Below are 24,426 nucleotides of genomic sequence, written 5' to 3'. Positions count from 1 at the left end.
ACAAAATTATTACTTTTAACTTTTTTGTAAAAAAAAAAGTCTTTAAGTTTTTAATAAATAATTTAAAATATAAATTATATTAAATAAAACATGTAAAATATAATTTAAAATATTTATTTTAATTAAAATGATATTATTTTAAAAATAATATTTTAATATTTGATTTTATATATATATATAGCAACCATTTATTTGAAGTATAATTATTGTAGCAATGTAAAAATATTTATTTGTTTAAATTTGTTAAATTATATTAAATAAATACAAATATTATATATTAAAAATATATATATTTTAAAATATTTGAAAAAAATATTTTAATATTTTATTCGCTATTTTTTTAATACATCTTTGCTGAATTAAAATATCATTTCTGACCCCAGTCATTTGAATGATAGCGTATATGGCCAAATTACTACTTTCAAAATTTTCACTAAACTGGTTTCAATTAGAAATGGTGCTTTGATTTGTCTTTACATTCTCTCATCATACAAACCCATCGAGAAAATCAATCCCAGATTCTTTTTTTTTTTTTTTTTTTTGAAGCTGTCATCTTGTAATCATTGTGCACAGCCCAGCTTCCTTTTGATCAGTGTAGAAGTATATCATCCCATTTGACCTGAATTACCCTTCGGGAGGGAAACACTCTTGTGGGACCGTTGCATCAGAAACCCTCCATGCAACCACAGCCAGTAAAATAACAGGTCTGGTGTGACTCTAAAATTGGTCTTTCTAAAACCAGCAGAAATGTAAACAGAGTTCCAGACCAGTAAGTGGAGAGTGGGGCCCATGGTTTGGTCCGCCATCCTAGCCATGCGTCTAATTATACAGTCGTGGACAGCAGCGCACTGTGCTGCTCCGACTGTACATATTTATGAACAATATTTAGTTTGGTCCACGTTTTATAGTCAAGCTCTCTTTTGAGGCCCTTTGAGGCTTTACTGTACCGTGAATTATAATGCTGCGTGACTGCCACTGTGATTATGGCCTGGACTGACCCACTGTTTGGGGTCTGATCGTGAATGGGTCCTTGTAATCAGCTTGGTGTGCAGTCACCTTTGATTGAAGAAAAGGCAAGCTGATGAGCGGAGCTTAGCGCTTTAGCATTAGCGTCAGGCTTCGCAAGAGGCTTAAAGTGCACAAGGCACAAAAACATAACAATCATGCTTATAAGGTTTCATTTTTGCCACCTACATAAGTGTTAGTATGTATTTCTAAAAGTCAGTCAGCCAGGGAAAAAAAATGAGAGGACAGCTACTGTTAGCAGTGCATGGTAATGCTCATACTTGAGGTTGGAGAATAAAACAAACACCTTAGGGGTAGTTTGCCTAAAAAATATAAATTCTGTAATTATTTACTTACCCTCATGTCATGTGTGACTGAATTTCTTTTGTGGAACTTAAGAGATATTTTAAAGAATGAGGGTAACTTACATGTATGGACAAAAAGTACAATGTAAGCTAACAGGAAGGACTATCCCTAAAGATTAAAGTTTGGAGAGCAACTCATGCTCCACAACATGTGCTAAGAATATTTGGATAAATGGTTGTACTAACAATTGTTACCTGGCAGGCAATAAAATCTTTTACATTTGTATTGAATGATGGACCTAAACCATTATTTTATATTTTTTAGCTTTATTTATATTTCTGTTTTAGTATTAATAAATTTAATTCTACATCCTAAAATTACTTTTTAGTGTTTCAAAGGCAACATTTCTAAGTTTCTGTTTTTTTTTTTTTCATTTTAAGTATATTTTATTTAGTCTTTTAATTACTGAAAACTAAGCTAACTTAATTACTAAAACTAATTTTTTTTTAATCTCACAGTTCTTTTTTTCTTGCAATTGTGAGTTCTGACTTTTTTTCTCAGAATTGTGTAATATAAACTCGCAGTTATAGAGTTTTTATACAGTCAGTATAGTGTGATATAAACTTGCAATTGCACAAAACTAAAGACAGAATTGCAAGATATAAACTAGGGATGTTCATTTCGGTTATTTTTCCTAACCGACAGCCGACGGCTCGTTAACCGATTATTAACCGTTAACCGACAAGATTATTTTAAAATAGTATTTAATTATTTTAGAAAGGATAAGTGTCTGTGACTCGTTAAAAATACCAAAATTTGTTTTCCAGTGATTAATTATACATGTGCAAAAAGCAGCAAAGAACAAAACATGAGGAATCGCATGGACACATCACGCACTTGCAGCGCTTCTGCCAGCGGAGCAAAACATCATAAAGCTAGGCTATATATATAAAAAATGAATAGGCATATACAAATATAATAAATATTTTTACTAAACAAAACGAAAGAAAAACTGTGCAACAAGTAGCTATAGTATGCAGAGTTTTTGGTTCATTTTTGTGCTGCGCGAAAGGAAGACGGCTAAAAACCGGCATCCTATTTTGATCTTTATTTTGCAAAAGCACAAAGATTTGTTTTTATGGTGAATGTACACAAACAAAAGCAAACCGTTTACAGTTTCGATTATCTGTATGACTAGGAGGAGTCGTTTCCACTGTTAGAAGGAAAAAGCCTTTCCATTATCATAATAAAATACAGTCAGCCAAACATATGGAAAAATCACACTGCTTAATCATTATCAACATACTGAAGTAATATCATGCCAAACCATTTGTTTTATGTGGATACTGGAATGCAAGTGAAGTACAAAACCAGGTTTATGTAATAAATAATATTTTGGCATTCAAATACATCTCAAATACGGAAACATTTGGATTTGTGTCGAATGAGAGACCCGACATTAGTTTCAGTTTCACTTTAGCCTTAATGAATTTATTTTGGCTTGTCGTTTATATAGCCTAGCTTCTTATATTTTACATCCTTGTTCTTTCCTGAATATTGTTAAATTGAAGAATTTTTTATAGAGTGAGGGGGAACTAAAATAGCCTAGCCTATGTTTATAGTGTTTGTAAACATTTCGCGTCGGCTTCAGAATGTAATAATAAAATGCGACTTACAGGCCTAGATGATCTTTTTTTTTTTTTCTCTCAAAAATGCAAGTTTATTTTATTTTAATCATCCAGCAAACATTTGAAAGTATTTTGATCAATTACTGGAAAAAAAAAATGACCTTTTAAACCGTTTAACTGATTGTATTCATCGGTCAAAATTCTTTCCGTCGGTTAACGGTTAACCGGTTAAAATGAGCATCCCTAATATAAATATTCTCATAATTGCAAGTTCATATCTCACAATTCACACAATTGCATTTGCAGGAAAAAAGTCAGAATTGCAAGATATAAGACATTTGCGGAAAAAAAAAAAAAAGAATTGCAAGAAACAAATGCGTTTGTGAGGAAAAAAGTCAGAATTGAGTTTATATTCCACTATTCTGACTTTGTAACTCACAATTGTGAGTTTATATCATGCAATTCAAAAAATTTATATTGAGTGATGGACCTAAAAGTCAGAATTCCAAGATAAAAACTCACATTTGCAAGAAAAAAGTCAGAATTGCGAAATATAAACTCGGATTTGCGAAAAAAAAACCCAGAATTGCAAGATACAAACTCGTATTTGTGAGAAAAGTCAGAATTGAGAGTTTATATTTTGCTATTCTGACATTATAACTTGCAATTGTGAGTTTATATCATGCAATTCTAAAAAAGTCAGAATTGTGAGGAAAAAAAAAAACAGAATTGTGAGATACAAACTCGCATTGCAAGAAGCCAGAATTGAGAGTTTATATCCCGATATTCTGAATTTATATCTCGCAATTGTGAGTTTATATCTTGCAATTCTAAAAAAAGGCAGAATTGCAAGATGTAAACTTGCAGTTGCAAGAAAAAAAATCAGAATTGCGAGATAAACTCACATTTGCTAGAAAAGTCAGAATTGCAAGAAAAAAGTCAGAAATGCAAGATTTAAACGTGCATTTGCGAAAAAAAACAGTTGCAAGATATAAACTCGCATTTGCAAAAAAACAGAATTGCGAGATACAAACTCGCATTTGCAAGAAAAAGTTTAAAGAGTTTATATCCCGCTATTCTGACTTTATAACTCGCAACTGTGAGTTTATATCATTCAATTCTAAAAAAAAATGTCAGAATTGCAAGACGTAAACTTTGCAAGCAGTTGCAAAAAAAAAAAAAGAATTGCGAGATAAAAACTCGCATTTGCGAGTCAGAATCGCAAGATATAAACTAGCGTTTGTGGAAAAAAAAAACAGAATTGCGAGATACAAACTTGCATTTGCGAGAAGTCAGAATTGAGTTTATATCTCGCTATTCTGACTTTATAACTCACAATTGTGAGTTTATATCATGCAATTCTTAAAAAGAAAAGTCAGAATTGCGGGATAAAAACGCATTTGCAAGAGTTTTTCTCACAATTCTGACTTTATCATTCACAATTGCGAGTTTATATCACACAATTCTAAGAAAAAATTGAGAATTGCAAGATATAATAAATTCTGACATTTTATATCTCGCAATTCTGACTTTATAACACAATTGCGAGCTATTAAGTCAGAGTTATAAACTCGCAATTCTAAGAACTTGCAGTTACCTTTTTTATAAAAAAAAATTCAGTTATTTTTTTTAAAGTGCATCTTGGCAATCACATAGCAGGCATTAGCATCTTATCATCTCTCTCTTGTTTAAAAAACGGTTTCAATATTGCGGTGCACTTTCAAACCTCTCAAAAACTGACATCATTTCATATATTTCTAGGAAAAGAGAGTCTGGATCAGCCGCGTGCGACGTTCAATCATGCCGTGCCGGCGTTACATCAATTACAACGTGACAAAGCTTTTAGCGTCGATTAAGCGCTCGCTCTTTGTGAAGAGTTTGACATCGTAGGCATAATTAGTTTGTTAGTACAGGCTCATACGTTCTGAGTCACATCCTAATGCTCGTTATAAAACTCATCTAGATATGACTAATAGCCACCTAACCAAAACAATGACTCAAGCCGTCTGAAGCAGAGCTTACCATTATGTCCCACATTCACTTCTCACTAATTGGATTTCTTCATGGGGGTTTAGTAGCCCATAATGTGTGTTTCATGTGAAAAGGGCTTTGGGTTTGATGGAAGATGTTGAGTAAGGTGAAAAATATTTGGTGAAACTGGCTGATTCTGTTTTAAGATGACTGAAATTACCACTGTACTTTAAATACAAAGTTTTCCCAGTGTAATAGTTTAATTCTCTCTAATAGTACTTGTAAAATTATTGTTTTTTTTTTCTTGGTAAAATAAAATCTCCATCATGGCCCATTAAGAAGCTAGAATTTAGTTTTATTTGGTTACTCTTTGAAAGTGCTGATTGTAACTTAAATGCAAATGAAGCTATATGAAAGAGAAAATTGTGTTTATATTTTGTCTTAAAACATTTCATTTGGTGTGTTTTGGCTTTACATGACAAAAGCAAGTTTCTCTGAAGGAGAACAGAATTGATTTGTGACAAGTGGGGAGGATGAAAGTGTTTGGTTTAGACGAGCAGCTGCTGCACCTCTCTAGAGCTCAGCTGGCTATTGTTGAACTTTGACCTCTGACCTCTGGGTCCCGCAGGTGATGAAAACCTACCATATGTATCACACGGAGAGCATCAGTGCCGAAAGTAAACTGAAGGAGGCTGAGAAGCAGGAGGAAAAGCAGATCGGACGTGTTGGAGATCCCGTCTTTCACATCCGACTAGAGGATAGACATCAGAGACGGAGCTCTGTTAAGAAGATTGAGAAGATGAAGGAGAAGGTAATTAAGAAATGGTATTTAGTTGTTCATAACAATCAGACTGTCAGTTCCAAGAATCAAGTCAGAATCAATCTCAGGTTCTCAGGGCCTAATGGGTCCATACCTCATTTGATGTGATGTCTGTGTCATATTTAACTTAAAAAAGAAAAAAAAAAAAAAAAAGAAAAAAAAGAAATATGAATAAAGAAATAATTCAAATAATTTAAAGACATTATTCTTTAAAGAAAATAAGGCTGTTTTATTATATTGTATACATGGTGACTGTATTTTTATGACATGCACATTTAAACAAGCCTCCATCATTTGTCAGTAGCCTATTTTTATAATAAAAAAATATAAATAATTTCTGAAAATTAAAAATAAAAATTGGTTTCTATTTATAATATATAAGTAAATCTAAAAATGATATTTTATTTATTCATAACATATATTTTACTTATTTCTCAAAATTTAAAATAAAATTATATTATAAATTATAAATGTTACATATATATAGTATGTGTGTGTATATATATATATATATATATATATATATATATATATATATATATATATATATATATATATATATATATATATATATATATATATATATATATATATATATATATATATATATATATATATATGAATATGTTTTACTTTTTATATTTTACTTAAAATATATTTTACTTCTGAAAATGAAAAATAGGTATATATTTTTAATAAAAATATGTATATATTGTGTATATAAATATATTCATGAAATATATTTTACTTATTTCAGAAAATAAAATTATATTTTTTAAATTAAAAAAATAAAATTATATACATTTAAAATTCAAATATATAAACAAATATGAAAAGATATTTATTTTGTTAATTAAATATGTTATACTTATTTCTGAAAATGAAAAATACAATTATAAATTATACATTTTATATAAATACATATATTATGCGTGTGTGTGTGTATATACATATATAAAAACTTATGAAAATGACAAATAAAATTATATATTTTAAATTAAAAAGTATGTATTAAAATGCAAATATATATGAACAAATATAAAATTATATTATATTTATGTATTTATAATGAAGTATATTTTACTTATTTCTGAAAATGAAAAATAAAAATATATTTTTTAATTTACAAAAATAAAATTATATTAAATATATGAATATATATGAAATGTTACTTGTCATATATTTATAATATTTTTTAGTTATTTCTAAAAATGAAACATAATAAAATGAAATGAAATTATATATGTTAAAATTAAAAATAAATAAATAAAGAAAACAAGCTAACAAGAAAAAAAATAGTTTTATGCTTCAGACATGTTTTTGATAGAAGACATGCCTGACCCTGTTTTCACAGGAACGGCAATTTTTTATGCTCTTAGTATATCTGTTTTCTGTTAAAACCCGTGACAAATGATTTAACAGCTGTGGGATTGTTTTTTCCATGGATGCTTCCTGGAACGAGACGTTGTGGGATGGTTAAAATATGGAAGTTAGCGTGAGTCACTGTCTGTCGGTCAGTCAGTTGAGTTAGACGACTAAGTGGGTCTGAATGTTAGTAATACCCTTACTGATACAGGAAATGAGCAATACTTGTTCTCTAAGATTTTTTGTAACTACATAGATGTACTATATTAGTCCACAAATGTCTGTGTAAGGCCTTTTTGCAGTTTATATGCTTGCATGTCTTCGTTGGTTTATTTCTGGAAGCATTTGTTCTCTGTCACTTCACAAGAAATCTTGAAGGAACAGACTGCATGCGGAGAAAAAAGCTTGCTTGAGTGTTTTCATGTTTCTACCCATTTTCTCAAATTCTGTCTGTTTTCTCTCTCTCATCAGAGGCAGGCCAAGTACTCGGAGAACAAGCTGAAGTCGATCAAAGCTCGGAACGAATACCTGCTGACGCTCGAAGCCACCAATGCTTCAATCTTCAAGTATTACATTCACGACTTGTCTGATTTAATAGACGTAAGTACCGGGAAAAGAAAAGGAGGTTCAGGGATTCTTCCACAGACGAAGAAACTTTGGGTGACAAGTAGGACAGTTATAAATAGAGTTTCAAACTGACCTAAGGTCTGCGGGGACAGCTAAATATGACAAAGACTGCTGCCGTTGTCGTCGGTTTCTTGGTTGAATATGCATCTTTGTCTACACCTGCTTTGATCTGAGGAAATGCATAGACTCCTCAGCGAGAGCTCTGTCAACGTTGCATTCAAATGTAAGCTCTCGAGACTTCAAATGCAGGTGTGTCTGACAGGAATGAGATTTAAAAAATAAACGCACTGCGGTTAAATTGCATTCATTTCCATATCTCCAAATAACCACACAAACCTGTTAACATCTAAAGATGTTTTATGAAGGCCTGATTGTTAGATGGATTTGTTTGAGAGAGAATGAGGAGCTTAACATGACTAAATAAGCAAAGAAAATAATGGTGGGTGTAGAAACCAGAGGCATTTTCCAAAAGTGTAAGACCAAATGAAAAAGCTTTTATTTTGCATTTTTATTTCTAGTTTAATACAAAATTATTCATTCAATTTGAGGGGATTGTTAACATTAATTTTAAAATTTCGTAGTATTTTCATTATCCCTCTTTTGTTTCAGTGACAGCAGCGCACTCCACTAGCTTGTGTAAAACCTGATGATCATATTCCTTAGGATTATTTGAGATGATATAAATAGTCACCTTGATAAAGTTCATTTCTAAATATAATAATAATTTATTTCTCATTACTTTTCTAAAACAGATTTATTTTATTTTATTTTATTTTATTTAAGCATGCAAGTCAATCTCCAAAAACCCCAAAGCAGGAACATAAAAATGGCTGTATCATCATTTTATTTTATTTTATTTTATTTTATTTCATTTTGTTTTTATTTAATTTAATTGTACTTTATTATTTAATTAGTTTAATTTAGATGTTAGCATTATTTGAGATGTTCACCTAGATATAGTTCATTTTTAAATATATTTATTTCTCATTACTTTTCTTTAGTTAGTTTTGTTTTATTTTATTTTTTAATTAGTTTAATTTTGTTTTTATATTATTTATTATTTAATTAGTTTAATTTAGATGTTAGCATTATTTGAGATGATATAATTCTAGATATAATTTTAGATATAATTTTAATTCTGGGTGGAAAAAGATTTTATTTTTTTTTTTACTTTTGTACCCTTTTTATGTTATTTTGTATGAGGTTGGCTGTTGTCCTACTTTTATATTAAGGTACTGTATGTCCTCCAGCTTTTGAATATTGCTTTTTTTTTAGCATGAATGGTGAGGAAGTTGCACCCAGCCCTAAAACCCAGTTTTGTGTGAATCAGACCGTCTGAGAGACTCTTTTAGGTCAACTACTGTATATTACAATGTACCTTTTTCATGTTTCACCCTGCTGAGCATAGCTCTTTTATTTTACAGTCCCAGCCTGAATCATTGTCAAATCCTGTCAGTATTAATTATTTATAAGCTGAATATCTTGCAATATTATTTTCTTCTATGAAACAAAAAACTCTCTGCAGGGGGCTGGCAAGAGACAGAGTGTTTGGGTGATATTATATGCATGCACAGGCAGTTTTTAATTTTTTTGGAGGAGAAAGAACTTGACCTTGTCAGGTTCAAAGTATACAGATGTTTTGTTCCATTATGGACCCTCTTGATACTAAACCATGTTACAACTCAAAACAGTTTTATTTTATTTTAATTTATATTTGTGTTTAATTTTATATTTGTACTTAATTTTTATTTTATTTTATTTTAGCATGAAAGTCAGTCTCCAAAAACCCCAAAGCAGGTTCATAAAAATGACTGTATCATTATTTTATTTTATTTTATTTTATTTTATTTTATTTTAAGCTAAAGTAGCAGTAGCAGGTTAATAAAAATGGCTGTATCATCATTTGGCTTCTATTGATACTAAACCATGTTACAACTCAAAACAGTTTTATTTTTGTTTAGTTTAGTTTAGTTTAGTTTAGTTTAGTTTCATTTTATTTTTTATTTTATTTTATTTATTTTTTTATTTTTTTATTTTTTTTTTAATTAGTTTTGTTTAATTTAATTTGATTTGATTTGATTTGATTTGATTTTAGCATGCATTTATTTTAGTTTTTTTTTTATTTTAGCATGCAATTCAAGCTCCATAAACCCCAAAGCAGGTTCATAAAAATGGCTGTATCTTTTTTATTTTATTTTATTTTATTTTATTTTATTTTATTTTATTTTATTATTTCACCATGCAAGTCAAGCTGTCAAAATGGCTGTGTCATTGTTTGGCTCTCAAGTATATATACTTATATATATAATATGTATAATTAGACTCTCAATTGCAGCTCTGGCACCAGAACCACACTAGTTCAATGAAAAAAGGGCATCCAAACTGCAGTCCGACAGACAGTGCAGCCCATTGTGATAATTAAATAAAATGGACTTTGGAAGTTTGCAGACGCTTTGAGAGCAGAGATCTGGCAGTTCTTCCAGTGACACGCACCGTCAGAACTTAAATAACCTCCCCAAGGACGCCCCAGTTCTCCCCCATATTTTATTATCCAGGCCATCTTTTTGCATTTCAGTTCCCCATGACTTCAGTATCAGAGTCCAAATCAAATTATGGAAATTCCTACCAGTCTACGCTTAGCCTTGAGCCACTAGGCTACCGGGCTGTTTTGCAAAAGTCCTAAGCCTTATAAAGACAGCACACACAGACCCCCAGAGCCCAGTCAGAGTGTATTAGGTCATGTAAAGAACAGTCAGACACATTTGCTGATAGACCAGTACGTCATGTTGTGCCATTGCTGTTAATGTGTTAGGAATCTCAGATATTAGCTGTGAGTAAAACCTGACGTATGCTGAAAGTGGCCTTGTGGTTACAGTTCTTGGCTGGTAACCAATTGGTTGTAGGTTTGAGTCTATTCAAGAACGCACTGTTGCTTTACTTCACATCAACTGTCTGTTTAATAGGTGTACTGTCACTAAATTTTACTACGCTTTATTGAAAATGCCAGTTAAGTAACGTTTCTCTTCTTTGACCTCTCTTTTTTTCTTGTTATAGTGTTGTGATCTGGGATATCACGCCTCTCTGAACCGGGCTTTGCGGACCTACCTCTCGGCCGAATATAACCTGGAGACGTCTCGTCACGAGGGCCTGGACATCATTGAGAACGCGGTGGACAGTCTGGACCCCCGTAGTGACCGCCAGCGCTTCATGGAAATGTACCCTACCGCCTTCTGCCCGCCCGTCAAATTTGAGTTTCAGCCACATATGGGAGATGAGGTCAGATTTAAACAAAGCCTTTTCCACACACCCACATACATGTGTACACACACACAGTAGCAACCACACTGACACCCAATGTTTGGTTAAGTTACATCTTAACACCATGTTAACTGAGAGAAAGTTTATTTTCTTAACAGTCTGTTATGCTGTCGTTTTCTTTAACTGCTTGTGTTGGAATTTCTATTTATATGTCTAGTAGTAGACAAAGTTTATTTATTATAGGTTGATTACTTATGCAAAAGTAAGAAAATAATGGAAATAACTACATTTTGTCTTTGGGATTAAGAAAGAGTCATCTTAAATTTTTTTTTTTTTTTTTTGAAATGTCAGTATTGTTTAGATTACTTTTTACATTGGATTTAATGTTTTGAAGTGGGACAAACTAACTTAGTACTACAAAATTCTTCAAATTCATTGCTAATTGATAACTGGAAAATGATATTTTTAAAGGGGTCATCGGATGCCCATTTTCCACAAGTTGATATGATTCTTTAGGGTCTTAATGAAAAGTCTATAATATACTTTGATTAAAAATTCTCAGTGGTTTTGTAAAACAACACCCTTTTTACCTTGTCAAAATGAGCTCAGCAAAAATCATCTCATTCTAAGGGGTCGTTCCTTTAAATGAAAATGAGCTCTGCTCACCCCGCCCCTCTCTTCTCGCTGTGGAAAGACGATCTTGTTTACATTAGCCGCATGTAGCCGCTAAACTTCCTAACTACCACTTTATAAGGAAAGGCGATCGCAAAGATTCATAAAAAAACCCTTATATTCACTTTTGCTGTAAGTGAAGCTGGTTCATGAATGATTCACGCGAACACAGACGGATATATGTAGATCGGGAGGCGCATTCCCTTCACAAACAAACGTAATCCACTGCATCTTCAGCGGCTCAGATGCCAGGAGTAAATGACGACCACTATGTTCACTATTACATCCAGCAACACAACACCTCAATCGCTCAATCGGAGATATTCTTGTCTAACTTACATCCCTGCTCCGGCATCGAAACAAAGAGGTCGGACTGTTACAGCTGATTCGAGGTAAATCGCTCATGTCAATCAACTATCGTGGGAGCGGCCTCTGTGGGTGTGACGCCACACCGACAGGCATCTGAGAACGGCTCGATTTGAAAAAGGGGATATTATTTTTACAGATTAATTAAAAACCACTGCATGGATTTTTAATCATTATAGGGTAGATTTGTACATACACTGCCAACACACATTAATGTTCAAACAACATGAAAAAGTGAACTTAGCATCCGATGACCTCTTTAAGAAGAAAAACTGAAGGAGCACCTTTAATATTTTCTGTAAAAATTGCCCAGAGACATGGCAAAAAAATCACTTCTCAACTGCATTTATTTGGTCAAAATACAGTAAAAATATTGCTAGTAACATTATTCTAACAACATGCTAGTCATGCTAGAAATCTTGTGAAACATGTTAATCTACATTAGCAATGTGTTAAATCATGCTAACAACTTGTTAATTTGTGTTAACAATGTTAAAACATCCTAATTCATGTTAGCAACATGCTAAAACATGTTAGAAACATGTTAACAACATAATAATCATGTTAGCAATGTGTTAAATCATGCTGCAATGTAATAAAACATGTTAGCAACATAAGAAAAACGCTACGGTTATGCTTGCAACACATTGAAACAAGCCAACATAATGCCAAGTCATTTTAAATCATGTAGTTAAATGCTAAAACATGTTTGATAGTTTAAGACATACAATACCATTCAAATTTTGAAGTTTAGATAATTTGTCATTATTAAAAAAAAACTTATATGATCACCAAAGCTGCATTTATTTGGTCAAAATACAGTAAAAATGTTGCAAGTAACATGCTTGTCATGCTAGCAACATGCTAGAAATGTGCTAGCAACAAGCCAGGAACATGTTAATCTTGATAAAAACGTGTTAAAACATGTTAATCAGGCTAGAAACATGCTAATCATGATAAAAAAACATTCTAGCAACATGCTAATCACGTTAGAAACTTGCTAGCAACATGTTAATCATGTTGTATGTTGCTAGCATGTTTCTAACATGCTAATCATGTTAGCAATGTGTTAAATCATGCTAACAACATGCTAATTCACGTTAACAATGTTAAAACATGCTATTTTATGTTAGCAACATCTTTAAACATGCTATCAGTGTGCTAATACATGATAAGATCATGTTACCAATGTGTTAACATGCTACAATGTAATGAAAATTTTAAAAGCCTCTTATGTTCACGAAGGCTGCATTTGATCAAAATACAGTAAAAATATTGTTATTAACATGCTAATGCTAGAAACATGCTAGCCATGCTAGAAATGCATTAACAAGTTAGGAACATGTTAATCTCGGTAGAAACATGCTAGCAACATGTTAATCATGTTAAAAGCATATTACCATGCAAAGAATGTTAGCAATGTGCTAATTCATGTTAACAATGTGTTGAAACATGCCAGTTCATGTGAGCAACATCCTAAAACATTCTAGCAATGTCCTAATACATGCTAAGATCATGTTACCAGTATGTTAAAACCAGTGTTGGGCACGTACCTTTAAAAAAGTAATTAGTTATAGTTACTAGTTACTTCTCACAAATAGTAACTGAGTTAGTAACTGAGTTACATCATTATAAAAGTAACTAATTACCAGGCAAAGTAACTATTGTGTTGCTTTTAAAAAATAAATAAATAAATAAATATATTAAATAACTTGGATGACCCCAATATTAAATATGTTAAATGAATTAAATTTTAATGAAATTAATTACATTTTTAGTTTACTCACCAGACTAATATTAAATATCTGATATAATATTATAATTATAATTAGCATTCAACTTTAGCCATTAGAACTTTAGTAATTAGAATAACCATGTATGAATGCATGTTTGTCATGTTGACTGAACTTAGGACTGGTGGTGATATTGTTTGTAATTTAGTGTTTCTATGAACGTCTTGTTACTACCACGAATTCTACTATTAATAACAATATTAAACACACTAAGGTTTAATGAGCTGCTGGGTTCATGAATATTAATCACGTTGTCTGCGTTCGCTCTAACTGATTTGCTGTAATCAAAACAGGGACGATAATAGGTGAGCGCCAGCCAATGAGATTGCTGTTTGCACATTAGTTCCGCCTACTACCGGAGAAACCAGCTGTTCTTAAAAGCTGAAGTATTCCAAAGGAGCTCCGTTGTTTTGAGAGGAAAATACAACAAAGAATATCGTTTACACGTAGCGCGTCAATTCTGCATGGTATAAGACTCTGTCGCTCTGTATCTTTCTTTGGGTGTGTGCGACAAAGTGACGGCTAATCGTGTGCCTTCACACTAGAGTTTACAGCTCGTCAAATACAGGTACGCTGCGCATCCATTCAGATGAACTGAAAAATAAAATTATAGTAATATTATAATAAATGATAGTAACGCCATATTTTATTGGCAGTAATGGTAACGGCGTTGTAACGTAGGAAATAGTAATTCGTTTGATTACTCGTTACTGAAAAAATAACGCCGTTAGTAACGCCGTTTATTTATAACGCCGTTATTCCCATCACTGGTTAAAACATACTGCAGTATAATAAAACATGCTAAAACATGTTAGCAAAATGCTACAGTTATGCTTGGAACATGTTAAAACAAGCTAACAACATGCCAACTCATATCTTAAATGTGTAGCTATAAAAAAAGTTTGTCATCAAACTTTTCAATTTTGTTTATTCCTGTGGTGGCGAATCAGAGCCTTTTTTATGTGCTGATTTTGTACTGAAGAGGCATTTCTTATTTTTATCAATGTAGAAACTGTTGTGCTACTTAATGTTTTTGTTGAAATGATTTTGCATCATTTTTTAGAATTCTTTGAATAGAATGGTGCAAAAACAACATTTATTTGAAATAGAAATCGTTTGTAAAATGATAAATATATTTTATTTTTGATAAATTTAATGCATTTAATCATACTCATCACAAATTCTGAACAATAGTGGATATGATGTAGACATGAAAATGTACTGGATAGTAGGAATGACTCAACATGCTTCAGCTTCTAAAGAACCTGTAAGCAGACATTAATTTTCATTTTAACATGCATCTCCCATGGTACATCTACCAGCCCATCCATTAACCCCGTGTTAATCTTGTCTAAAGCCGTGTTGAAGCGTATGAGATCATACAGGATACTGAGTGGAGAAGAGCGTCTTAATGAAATTCTGAATTATATGTGGCCAGGATTGCTTCATATCCTTCTTTTATTGTGTCTCAGCTGGCAGCGTGATGTTTGCGCAGAGCGTTGAGAGCAAATCATATTGCATTTCTCAGCCTCAAGCAGTTTTTAGAGACTGTTTATTGGATTTTTTCTCCTTAATTGGCCATTTTGGCTCTGATATAATGTCTGCGCATGGTTTACAACCTGTTGTTTTGTGATCATGCCTGTACACTCTTGGTCAATGAAAGCAACTGGGGTTTTGCTTTATAAGAGTTGGTTATAATGATCATGCCAGGTGTTGGTTATTTGTTTGAATATGAGATTCCTCTTCTAGGGAGCTCTGTTCTATTAGAGCGGGTTCTCTACAGGCCCGTTCACAACAAAGATGATAACTATAACGATAGCAATAAAGGTAGGTGTAGTTTTAAAACCATGCCAACGATAACGGCACAGAGGAACAATATCGTTGGAATCACTTTCAAAATGAGTGAACGATGAAAACACTGACAGCCAATCAGAATCCATCCTGCTTTAAAGGGGTCATGAACTGCCTTTTTATTATTTTGTACTGTTGAAGTTTTTACATCAAAAAAACATCACAGTTTAGAAGTAATAGGCTATTTTCTGTCTGGTTTTGACCCTGGAACTTCTCTAAAAATAAGGTTCATCTACTCTTTCGTAATGTTAGGATCAAAAGGAAGGTGATACAAAGACTGTTTTTCCATAACTTGCCACTGCACAGCGTTTTCGTAAACGTACATAAACACAACTTGTTTGTTCACATTTAAACATCACAGAGTAACTAGAATTTATAGCCCCATGAAATTATTTATTTTTTCCCCAAAATTTTTTGTTTTATGATTTGAGTAAAAATGTATCACCGAAAAAATGTGTGATGAAATTAACTAATAAAACTTAAATAATTCAATCTATCTTTTTTAGTAAAAGCAATCAAATAAAACATTAGGGGTCGACCTATATGTGTTTTTCAGGGCTGATACCAATTATTACAGATTAAGTAGACCGATAACCGATATTTTGGACTGATATAAATTGTCTGGTGTAAAAATGAAAATGAATGTCAAAATTATAACAAGAGCTCTGACAAAAACTTTCTTTAAATGCTTTTAGAATTTTTTTTATCAGCAAATCGGTTTTGAAAATGACAATACCGATAACCATAAAAATGCTTAATATCGGTACACCAATAATCAGCCAGGTTGATAATCAGTCGATTCCTATGACTAATTTACAACAAAACATTGCATTTTTATTTTTTGTCAAATAAGATAAAATTAAAACGGAAGTGAAAAAGTAAAACATTTTAGTATACAATAGTATTATGTTTCTTCAGATTAAACCAAACTTTATTTTGGCAGTTAGTTGGAAAATCTTTTTCAATGTGAATTTGATGGTAGTTTTTCTCAAATTAAACTGTGAAAAGCTTGTGAAGTGACTGCATAGACGTTTGCATAGACCGTCCTCATATGTGACCCTGGACCACAAAACCAGTCTTATGTCGCTGGGGTATATTGTAGCAATAGCCAAAAATTCATTGTATGGGTCAAAATTATTGATTTTTCTTTTATGCCAAAAATCATTAGGAAATTAAGTAAAGATCATGTTTCATGAAGATATTTTGTAAAATTCCTACTGTAAATATATCAAAACTTAATTTTTGATTAGCAATATGCATTACCTGAATGAAGCATGTAAGAACTTCATTTGGACTACTTTAAAGGTGATTTTCTCAATATTTTGATATTTTTGCACCCTCAGATTCCATATACACAAATAGTCGTATCTCTGCCAAATATTGTCCTATCCTAACAAACCATACATCAATGGAAAGCTTGTATATTCAGCTTTTCATACTTGATGTATAAAGCTCAATTTTGAAAAACTGACCCTTATGACTGGTTTTGCGGTCCACGGTCACATATATAAAGACACCAAACTCTGAACAACAATTTGTGTATAAGATTAAACAGCACCACCTATTCACACAGAGACATGCACTTGCACGTGACTTTTTATCATGATCTCAATATATTATTTATTGCCCAGCCTTAGGAGGAGGGTAGTGGATGACGTCCCGGGTCACTAAAGACCTGATGTAGGTGTTTAAGGGTTATGACGACTGTCGTGTTTCCTTCTTATAATTGAAAGTCTGTTTGTTTTCAGGTGTGTCAGATCACGGCCCAGCCTCCAGTGCAGGCAGAACTCCTCCTGAGGTTCCAGCAGCTTCAATCCCGCCTGGCCACTCTAAAGATTGAGAACGAAGAGGTAATGTGTCCCGAGCGCCACCTGAAATGCTGCATTTAAATTAGTTCAGAATGGCATTTGCAATCAGTTTCAATTAAATCCATCACTTTTGTGCACTTGTGTGCTTCTTTCCCAGAAATTCACTTTTGCCTGCTAAATAACAGCTGCACCAGACAATCACCAGTGCTGAAGTGATTGTGTTCATTTCAGCTGACGTTGAAGTGCATAATTGAATTTGAAAATCTTGTTAATAAGTTAGCCAAGTCCAGGAACGTGCATCCCGTATCTTCCTGTTGCATTAGAGCGAGACAGCTTTGCAATGTGTTTGCTTAATTGAGTTGGCAGGAGCTGATCGTAAAAGAGGCTTTGGGAGGACTTACAAGAAATAGTTTTTTCCTCCCTGCAGAGTTTTCACTGTCCTCCAGATAACCCGAGTGACGCACAGAGAAGCTTCTCTCAGTGACACCGTCTCCCTTTTCTTTCCTGCAGACTGTGCCTGTCTTTTTCACATTTTATTATCTTTCCCTCCTCCAAGGCTGCAACATTTGAATCAAGCCTTAAGACGAATGCCGCTTCCGGAGAAAAACCACTCACTCAGGAAGATAGAGGAGTCTGGAATCGCTTTTTGGCTTTATCGTGTCTTATCTTAGATGAGCGAGTGTCTTACATCTGCCCTCTTCTTCTCTTATCTCCTTACTGTTTTTTCTCCGCCGTGATTCTTTTTCTCAGTTTTGACAGACGAAATCACAATTTGGTGCTTTGCAGTTGCTGTTCTTGCACAGATTTATCTTACTTTATTTGGAAAATCTTTATACTACATTTGATGCAACATTAGAAATGGTCAGTCTTGTATGTATTTTGTTGTTTCAGGCAGTGGTTTTGTTGTGGAGCCACAGTCCTTGGTAGACTTTTCCAACTAAGAGCTGATAAATCATCTGCTGTAAAGAACGATCGCTCAGCCCTCTGTCAGTGTTGTCGTGCAAGCTAAATGGTTATGGAAAAATGGCAAGCTAACTGAAACGTTGAAGGTTGTAGTATAAATATCAGTCTCTGTAAAAAATGAAAGAGGCTCATGCAATATTTCAAAAAACGAAAGTTATTTTAAAGATATAGAGAGCGTGAATGTAGTTTGAATACTTGGTAGACTTCATATTCAAATGCAAAGAGAGAATTTTATTAAATAATATATATTTGGATTAAAGTACAAGGAATAAGATGTTATTTGTTCATGAATTTATTTATTTATTTAATGTTCTGAACATGTCTGTTCAAATAAATAATACAAAAATATTCACATATTTTATGAGCCTACTTAGGGTATTTCTTAATGTTAAATAAGCCTTTTTTTAGTACTTTTTATACCTTTTTTTTCTTTAAAGTGCATATATTTGGATATGTTGTCATCAATCAAAACTTTAAAGAATATTGTAGAATATTAATTTTTTTTTTTAAAAAATGTAAACGAAAAAATAAATAAATTTTTTCCCATATTTATACTGTCGTTCAAAAGTTCAGAAGTCTCTTATGCCAATCAAAGTTCCATTTATTTAATCAAAAATACAGGAAAAAAGTAATATTTTGAAATATTATTGCAATTTAAAATTCCAGTTTTCTGTTTTACTATACTTACATAATTTACTTATGAGAATCTTTTATTTTTAAATCCTGAAATTTTTTTTTTCAGAATTCTTTGATGAATAAAAAGTTGAAAAGAACAGTGTTTATTTAAAATAGAAATCTTTTTTTAACAATATAAGTCTTTACTATCACTTTTTATCAATTTAAAGTATTAATTTCATTAAAACAACGAAAGAAAGAAAAAAATGTACGGAGACCAAACTTTGAACAGTAGTGTATATTGTTGCAAAAGATTTTTTTATATATATTTTTTTAATTATTAGGAAAAGATCACAGATTCAAAAAAAAAAAAATATTAAGCAGTTTCCAGCGTTGATAATAAATCAGCATATTAGAATGATTTTTAGATGATCATTTGACACTGAATACTGGCGTAATGATGCTAAAAAAATCAACTTGTATCACACAAATAAATTCTGTTTTAAAGTACATTAAAATAGAAAACCACTATTTTAAATGGCAATAATATTTCACATTGTTAATGTTTTTTCTGTATTTTTAATCAAATAAACAGCCTTGATGAGCAGAAAAGACTTCTTTAAAAAACATTAAAAATCTTAATGATTTCAAACTTTTGAACAGTGGTTTATATACGAAATGTTCTTTGTTTGACAAAAAAAGGGGAATGGCCAATTTAATTCGCCAAACAACGCTGTTATCAGTCCCAAATTTCATCTGATTGTATATTGTATGTTGTTCTATCACTAGTACTTTGCATGTGCTAAATGATAGGTGTTTATATTGACTGGACCACTGACCAGGCTGAAAGGAAGCAGAAGGATGTGAGGTCAGGGCACTTCCTGGTTTCTCCAGATGGCTTAAAGCATCTTTTGACATCAGACTCAAGGTCTGTAATGAACATGATGTAGGATACCGGTGCAGCTGTTTCCTAAAACCTTCACTGCATTTGATGACAAAAGCAATGACTCGATGAATACATTATTATAGTATAACCGCCGTAAACCATTCAGCTTTGCCTCATCTCAAACACACCTTTGTCGGACACAAAGGAAGAATACGTCTGTCAGTTTAAACTTCCTGCTTCATCCTTTCATTTTTCTTCAGCAATTATCCAGCTGTCAGCTCTTCTTTTTTCCGTTCTTCTTCTCGAGCTCATAATTGAATAATGTAAATAGTGTTTGCTGTAGAGATTAGGGAGAGATTGGAGTTCTGGAAGGAGAATTGACAGTGTTATCTCTGACTTTCTTTCCCACTCCCTTTATCTTTTCCTCCCGCCCTCCTTGCCTTCTCCAATGGATATTCTGTTCACATCAGACACTTAAATCCCACTAAGGCACTGCGTAGTTCTCCGTAGGAAGTGTCTGTTTGTTTTGCAGGAGATAAATGGCACATCAAACGCGGGGAGATCTGTGTCCTGCCCCTGCTGCTGCGTGAAGCACTGATCATCTGATTGCGGCCCTCTCAGCTGCCTTTGTACTGATTATCGTGCCCTTCTGTTAGTGCTAATGTTGATTGCCGCAGTGCTACAGATGTGCCAAAATATCGTCTTTGTTCAGTACCATCTTATTACCCCGAGAAGCTTGTTTGTCAACAGATCAAACTGTCAAAAGAATACTGATATTAATGGAACTGATAAGCAAATTGGTGTTATTTTCATTTTTTATTTATGTTTTGATTATTGATCATCAATTTATGGATGCCCGTTTATGACCCCTGAACAAAAATTAAAAAGGTAATTGCAATTTTTTTTTTTTTTATCTCATAATTCTGACTTTTTTCTCAGAATTGTGAGATATAGTCACCGACTCGCATTTGCAAGAAAAAAAAAAAGCAAGAACTACCAGAAGTTTTTATCTTTTTTAAACTTTTTTTTTTTCTCACAAATGCAGGTTTGTGAATTTATATCTCACAATTCTGACTTTTTTTTCTCAGAATTGTGAGATATAAATTCACAAACCTGCATTTGTGAGAAAAAAAAAAAGTTTAAAAAAGATAAAAACTTCTGGTAGTTCTGGCTTGCAATTCTGACTTTTTTTATGCAAATGAAAGTTTGCATCTCGCAATTCTGACTTTTTTCTCACAATTTCGAGTTAGAAAGTCAGAATTTCAAGATATAAACTTATAATTGTGAGAGAAAGTCAGAAATGCTAGATGAAAATGTCCAGTTCTGACTTTTTTCTCGCAATTGTGAGTTTACATCTTGATATTCTGACTTTCTAACTCGCAATTGTGAGAAAAAAGTCAGAATTGTGAGAATTTTTTTTCTTGCAATTCTGACTTTTTTCTCACAATTGCGAAAATTTCTCAAAAAAAGTCTGAATTGCAAGATATAAACTCGCAATTGCAAAGAAAAAATCAGAATTGTGAGATAAAAACTTGCGTTTGTAAGAAAAAGTCAAAATTGCACGTTTTTGTTTTGCAATTGTGAGTTTATATCTCGTAATTCTGACTTTTTTCTTAGAATTGTGAGATAAACTCATAAACCTGCATTTGCGAGAAAAAAGTTCGAATTTGCATGTTTTTTTCTTGCATTTCTGACTTTTTCTCGTAATTGTGAGTTTATATCTCGCAGTTCTGACTTTGACTCGCAATTGTGAGAAAAAAGTCAGAATTGCAAGATATAAACTCGCAATTTGCAAGAAAAAGTCAGAATTACAAGATATAAACTCGCAATTTTAAGAAAAAAGTCGAATTGTAAGATACAAACTTGCATTTGCGAGAAAAAAGTCAGAATTGCAAGTTTTTATCTCGCAATTCTGACTTTATGACTTGCAGTTGCAAGGAAAACATGTAATTGCATGATACAAACTCACAATTGCGAGAAAAATGTCACAATTGTGGGATAAAAACTTGCATTTGTGAGAAAAATGTCAGAATTGCGAGCTTTTCTCGCAATTGCGAGTTTATATCCGCTGTTAAAAAAAGTAACTTGAGAGAAAAATCAGAATTGTGAGATATAAGCTTGCAATTGCGAGAAAAAAGTAAAATTGCGAGATACCAAAAAAGTCAGAATTGCAATATACACATATACACTTAAGCAATATATTTATAATATACACTTTGAAAATACGGTTCATGTCAGTTTTTTCTTTTATGTTCTGAAGTCTAGTTTATATTTAGCATTCATGTCTGTAATCACCTGAGGTTTAAAAAGAGCTTGAAGAGCTTTATAAGCAGTGTTAAAGATACTTATAAAAAATCCCTCTTATTTTCCACATCATTTCATTTGGACTGCTTTCATGTCCTTGAAACCGAGCTCTTCCCTTCCCCCTGAACTCAGTTTACCTCTTTGTAACTTCTCTGCCTTTGTTATGGCTCAACTGAGGTTGACTTTCCCAGTAAACCACATCCTACAAGACAGGTGCGGCATGTCATCCATAAATGGCATTCCTTCACCAAAACCAGACCACAGACAGTTTAACATCAGGAGGCGGGTTTAAACTTGTGATCATCTCAGTCCCTACAATAGGCTGGTGAATCACAAGTGGAGCAGTGACCTGGATCCATAATGTTATAGGCGTGAGTGCTGGTTTCCATTGACTTGTATGTCATCCTCCATTGATGTGAAGGATGATTCAGCCTGAACATGACAATGAGAGATGAGCTCACTGTGATGAAACTGTCGTGTTTTCATGCCACGTGATACCATGTGGTGATACACACTGTGGTTGTATGACATTGTCTGTATGTACATTTACTGAGTTCTGCAAGAGGATTGCAGTGTTTGCGCAAACAAAAAAAGCTCTGCTTACTTTCAAAACTGTGTGTGTGTACACGTGTGAGAGAGAGAGCATGTCAGCGTGAGAGAAATTTGTTCTTCCATACTGTGCAGCCTCTTTCAGCAGGTGAACAAATGCTTCCGCTGAGCGATTGCACCAGCTTTCAACATCTTTTGCCCATCTTATTTTTTTAAACTCTTGCCAATTTATGTAGTTAAATTATTACATCTTCGAATTATATTTAGTAATATATATTAAACTCTCCATAAATAAATAAATAACAAAATATATTTTAATTATTATTTATTTATTTTAATTTTATTTTCATTGTTTTATTTATTTTTATGATTTACACTGAGTGATTGCACCAGCTTTCTACTTATATATATATATATATATATATATATATATATAAATGTGTGTGTGTGTGTGTGTGTGTATGTGTGTATGTATATATATATATATATGTATATATGTATATATGTATGTGTATATATATATACGCACAGTACACACACATATTTTGGCAAAGTCAAACTTTTATTTTGTATGCAATTAATCAAGATTAATTATTTTACAGTCATAAGTTTTCAATATCATCTTTTTTTCTTTTATGTGGTAATTTTGTCTTATGTTTTATGGCTGGCAGTTGATTAAATGTTGTAATTGAGTTCATTTACATGATATGCTAATAATATTTCCGGAGAAATTCTAAAGCATTGAGCACGCCTTATATGAAATGGCTGAATTTATATTTATTTTATTCATTAAAGCCTGTCACTAGTTTACAGTCCACACCTATTCGCTGTCAGTTGGTTCCTCATGGGATATAAGGGTACAGTTCCACATATGTAGAGTTGTATGATAATGTTACATGTCTGTCTGTCACTGGAAAATTACAGAAATGAATTCTCAAGGCCATCAAGTGAATGATGGCCCCTTGGGTCATCTTCCGCTCCCCTCGCTGTAAATTGATTTCTTTGGTCTGGTGTTTTGCTCAAGGCCTGCTATTAGTCACAGAGCACATGTCAAGCAGGGACGGTCAAAGGATTTTTTTTTTTCTCTGTGTTTTTTATTCAATGCTTAATGTGTTTTTCTAGCACTTTTGTTCCTCCTGTTATCACTCTTGCACTGACACACATTCTTATTGATAGACGTTGCAAGACAAGATTGTCTCTCTAATACTGTAACAAATTATAAAAATTACTGAGCTCTTTGTTACTAGCATCTGGTACGTGACTGTGGCATTCTTACTAAAAATGCTGTTCTGTTTCAGATCAAGAAGACATCAGAGGCCACTCTCACTACAATCCAGGACATGGTGACCATTGAGGATTATGACGTGTCTGAATGTTTCCATCACAGCCGCTCCACTGAATCGGTCAAGTCCACCGTGTCGGAAACCTACCTCAGCAAGCCAAGCATCGCTAAGAGACGCGCCAACCAACAGGAGACGGAGCAGTTCTATTTTATGGTCAATTTGTGCTTCTTTAAAATGTTAAATTAAATCAGTCACTTTATTTAAATAAACATGTTTCATAAGAATGTTACCAAATTTCACCCGGAAACAGGTGCATTCTAAGAAATATTGCCAAGTTTGGTTGTTAGAGATATATA

General features: G+C 32.7%; 1 protein-coding gene across 3 annotated transcripts in view; it reads left to right on the top strand.

Annotated features, from left to right (window-relative positions):
* srgap1a (SLIT-ROBO Rho GTPase activating protein 1a) overlaps positions 1–24,426 on the top strand; it is a 121,711-nt gene that overhangs the window by 56,348 nt on the left and 40,937 nt on the right. For all 3 annotated transcript variants that reach the window (XM_051134592.1, XM_051134593.1, XM_051134594.1), the window contains exons 5-9: positions 5,539–5,721; positions 7,567–7,695; positions 10,777–10,998; positions 17,411–17,512; positions 24,086–24,283. In XM_051134592.1, the coding sequence (XP_050990549.1) occupies positions 5,539–5,721; positions 7,567–7,695; positions 10,777–10,998; positions 17,411–17,512; positions 24,086–24,283 (834 nt within the window). The remainder of the gene's footprint in view (positions 1–5,538; positions 5,722–7,566; positions 7,696–10,776; positions 10,999–17,410; positions 17,513–24,085; positions 24,284–24,426) is intronic.

The sequence above is a fragment of the Labeo rohita genome, chromosome 18, assembly GCF_022985175.1.
Source record: "Labeo rohita strain BAU-BD-2019 chromosome 18, IGBB_LRoh.1.0, whole genome shotgun sequence".
NCBI classification, from domain to species: domain Eukaryota; kingdom Metazoa; phylum Chordata; class Actinopteri; order Cypriniformes; family Cyprinidae; genus Labeo; species Labeo rohita.
This window is presented reverse-complemented; position numbering and strand designations above follow the sequence as displayed.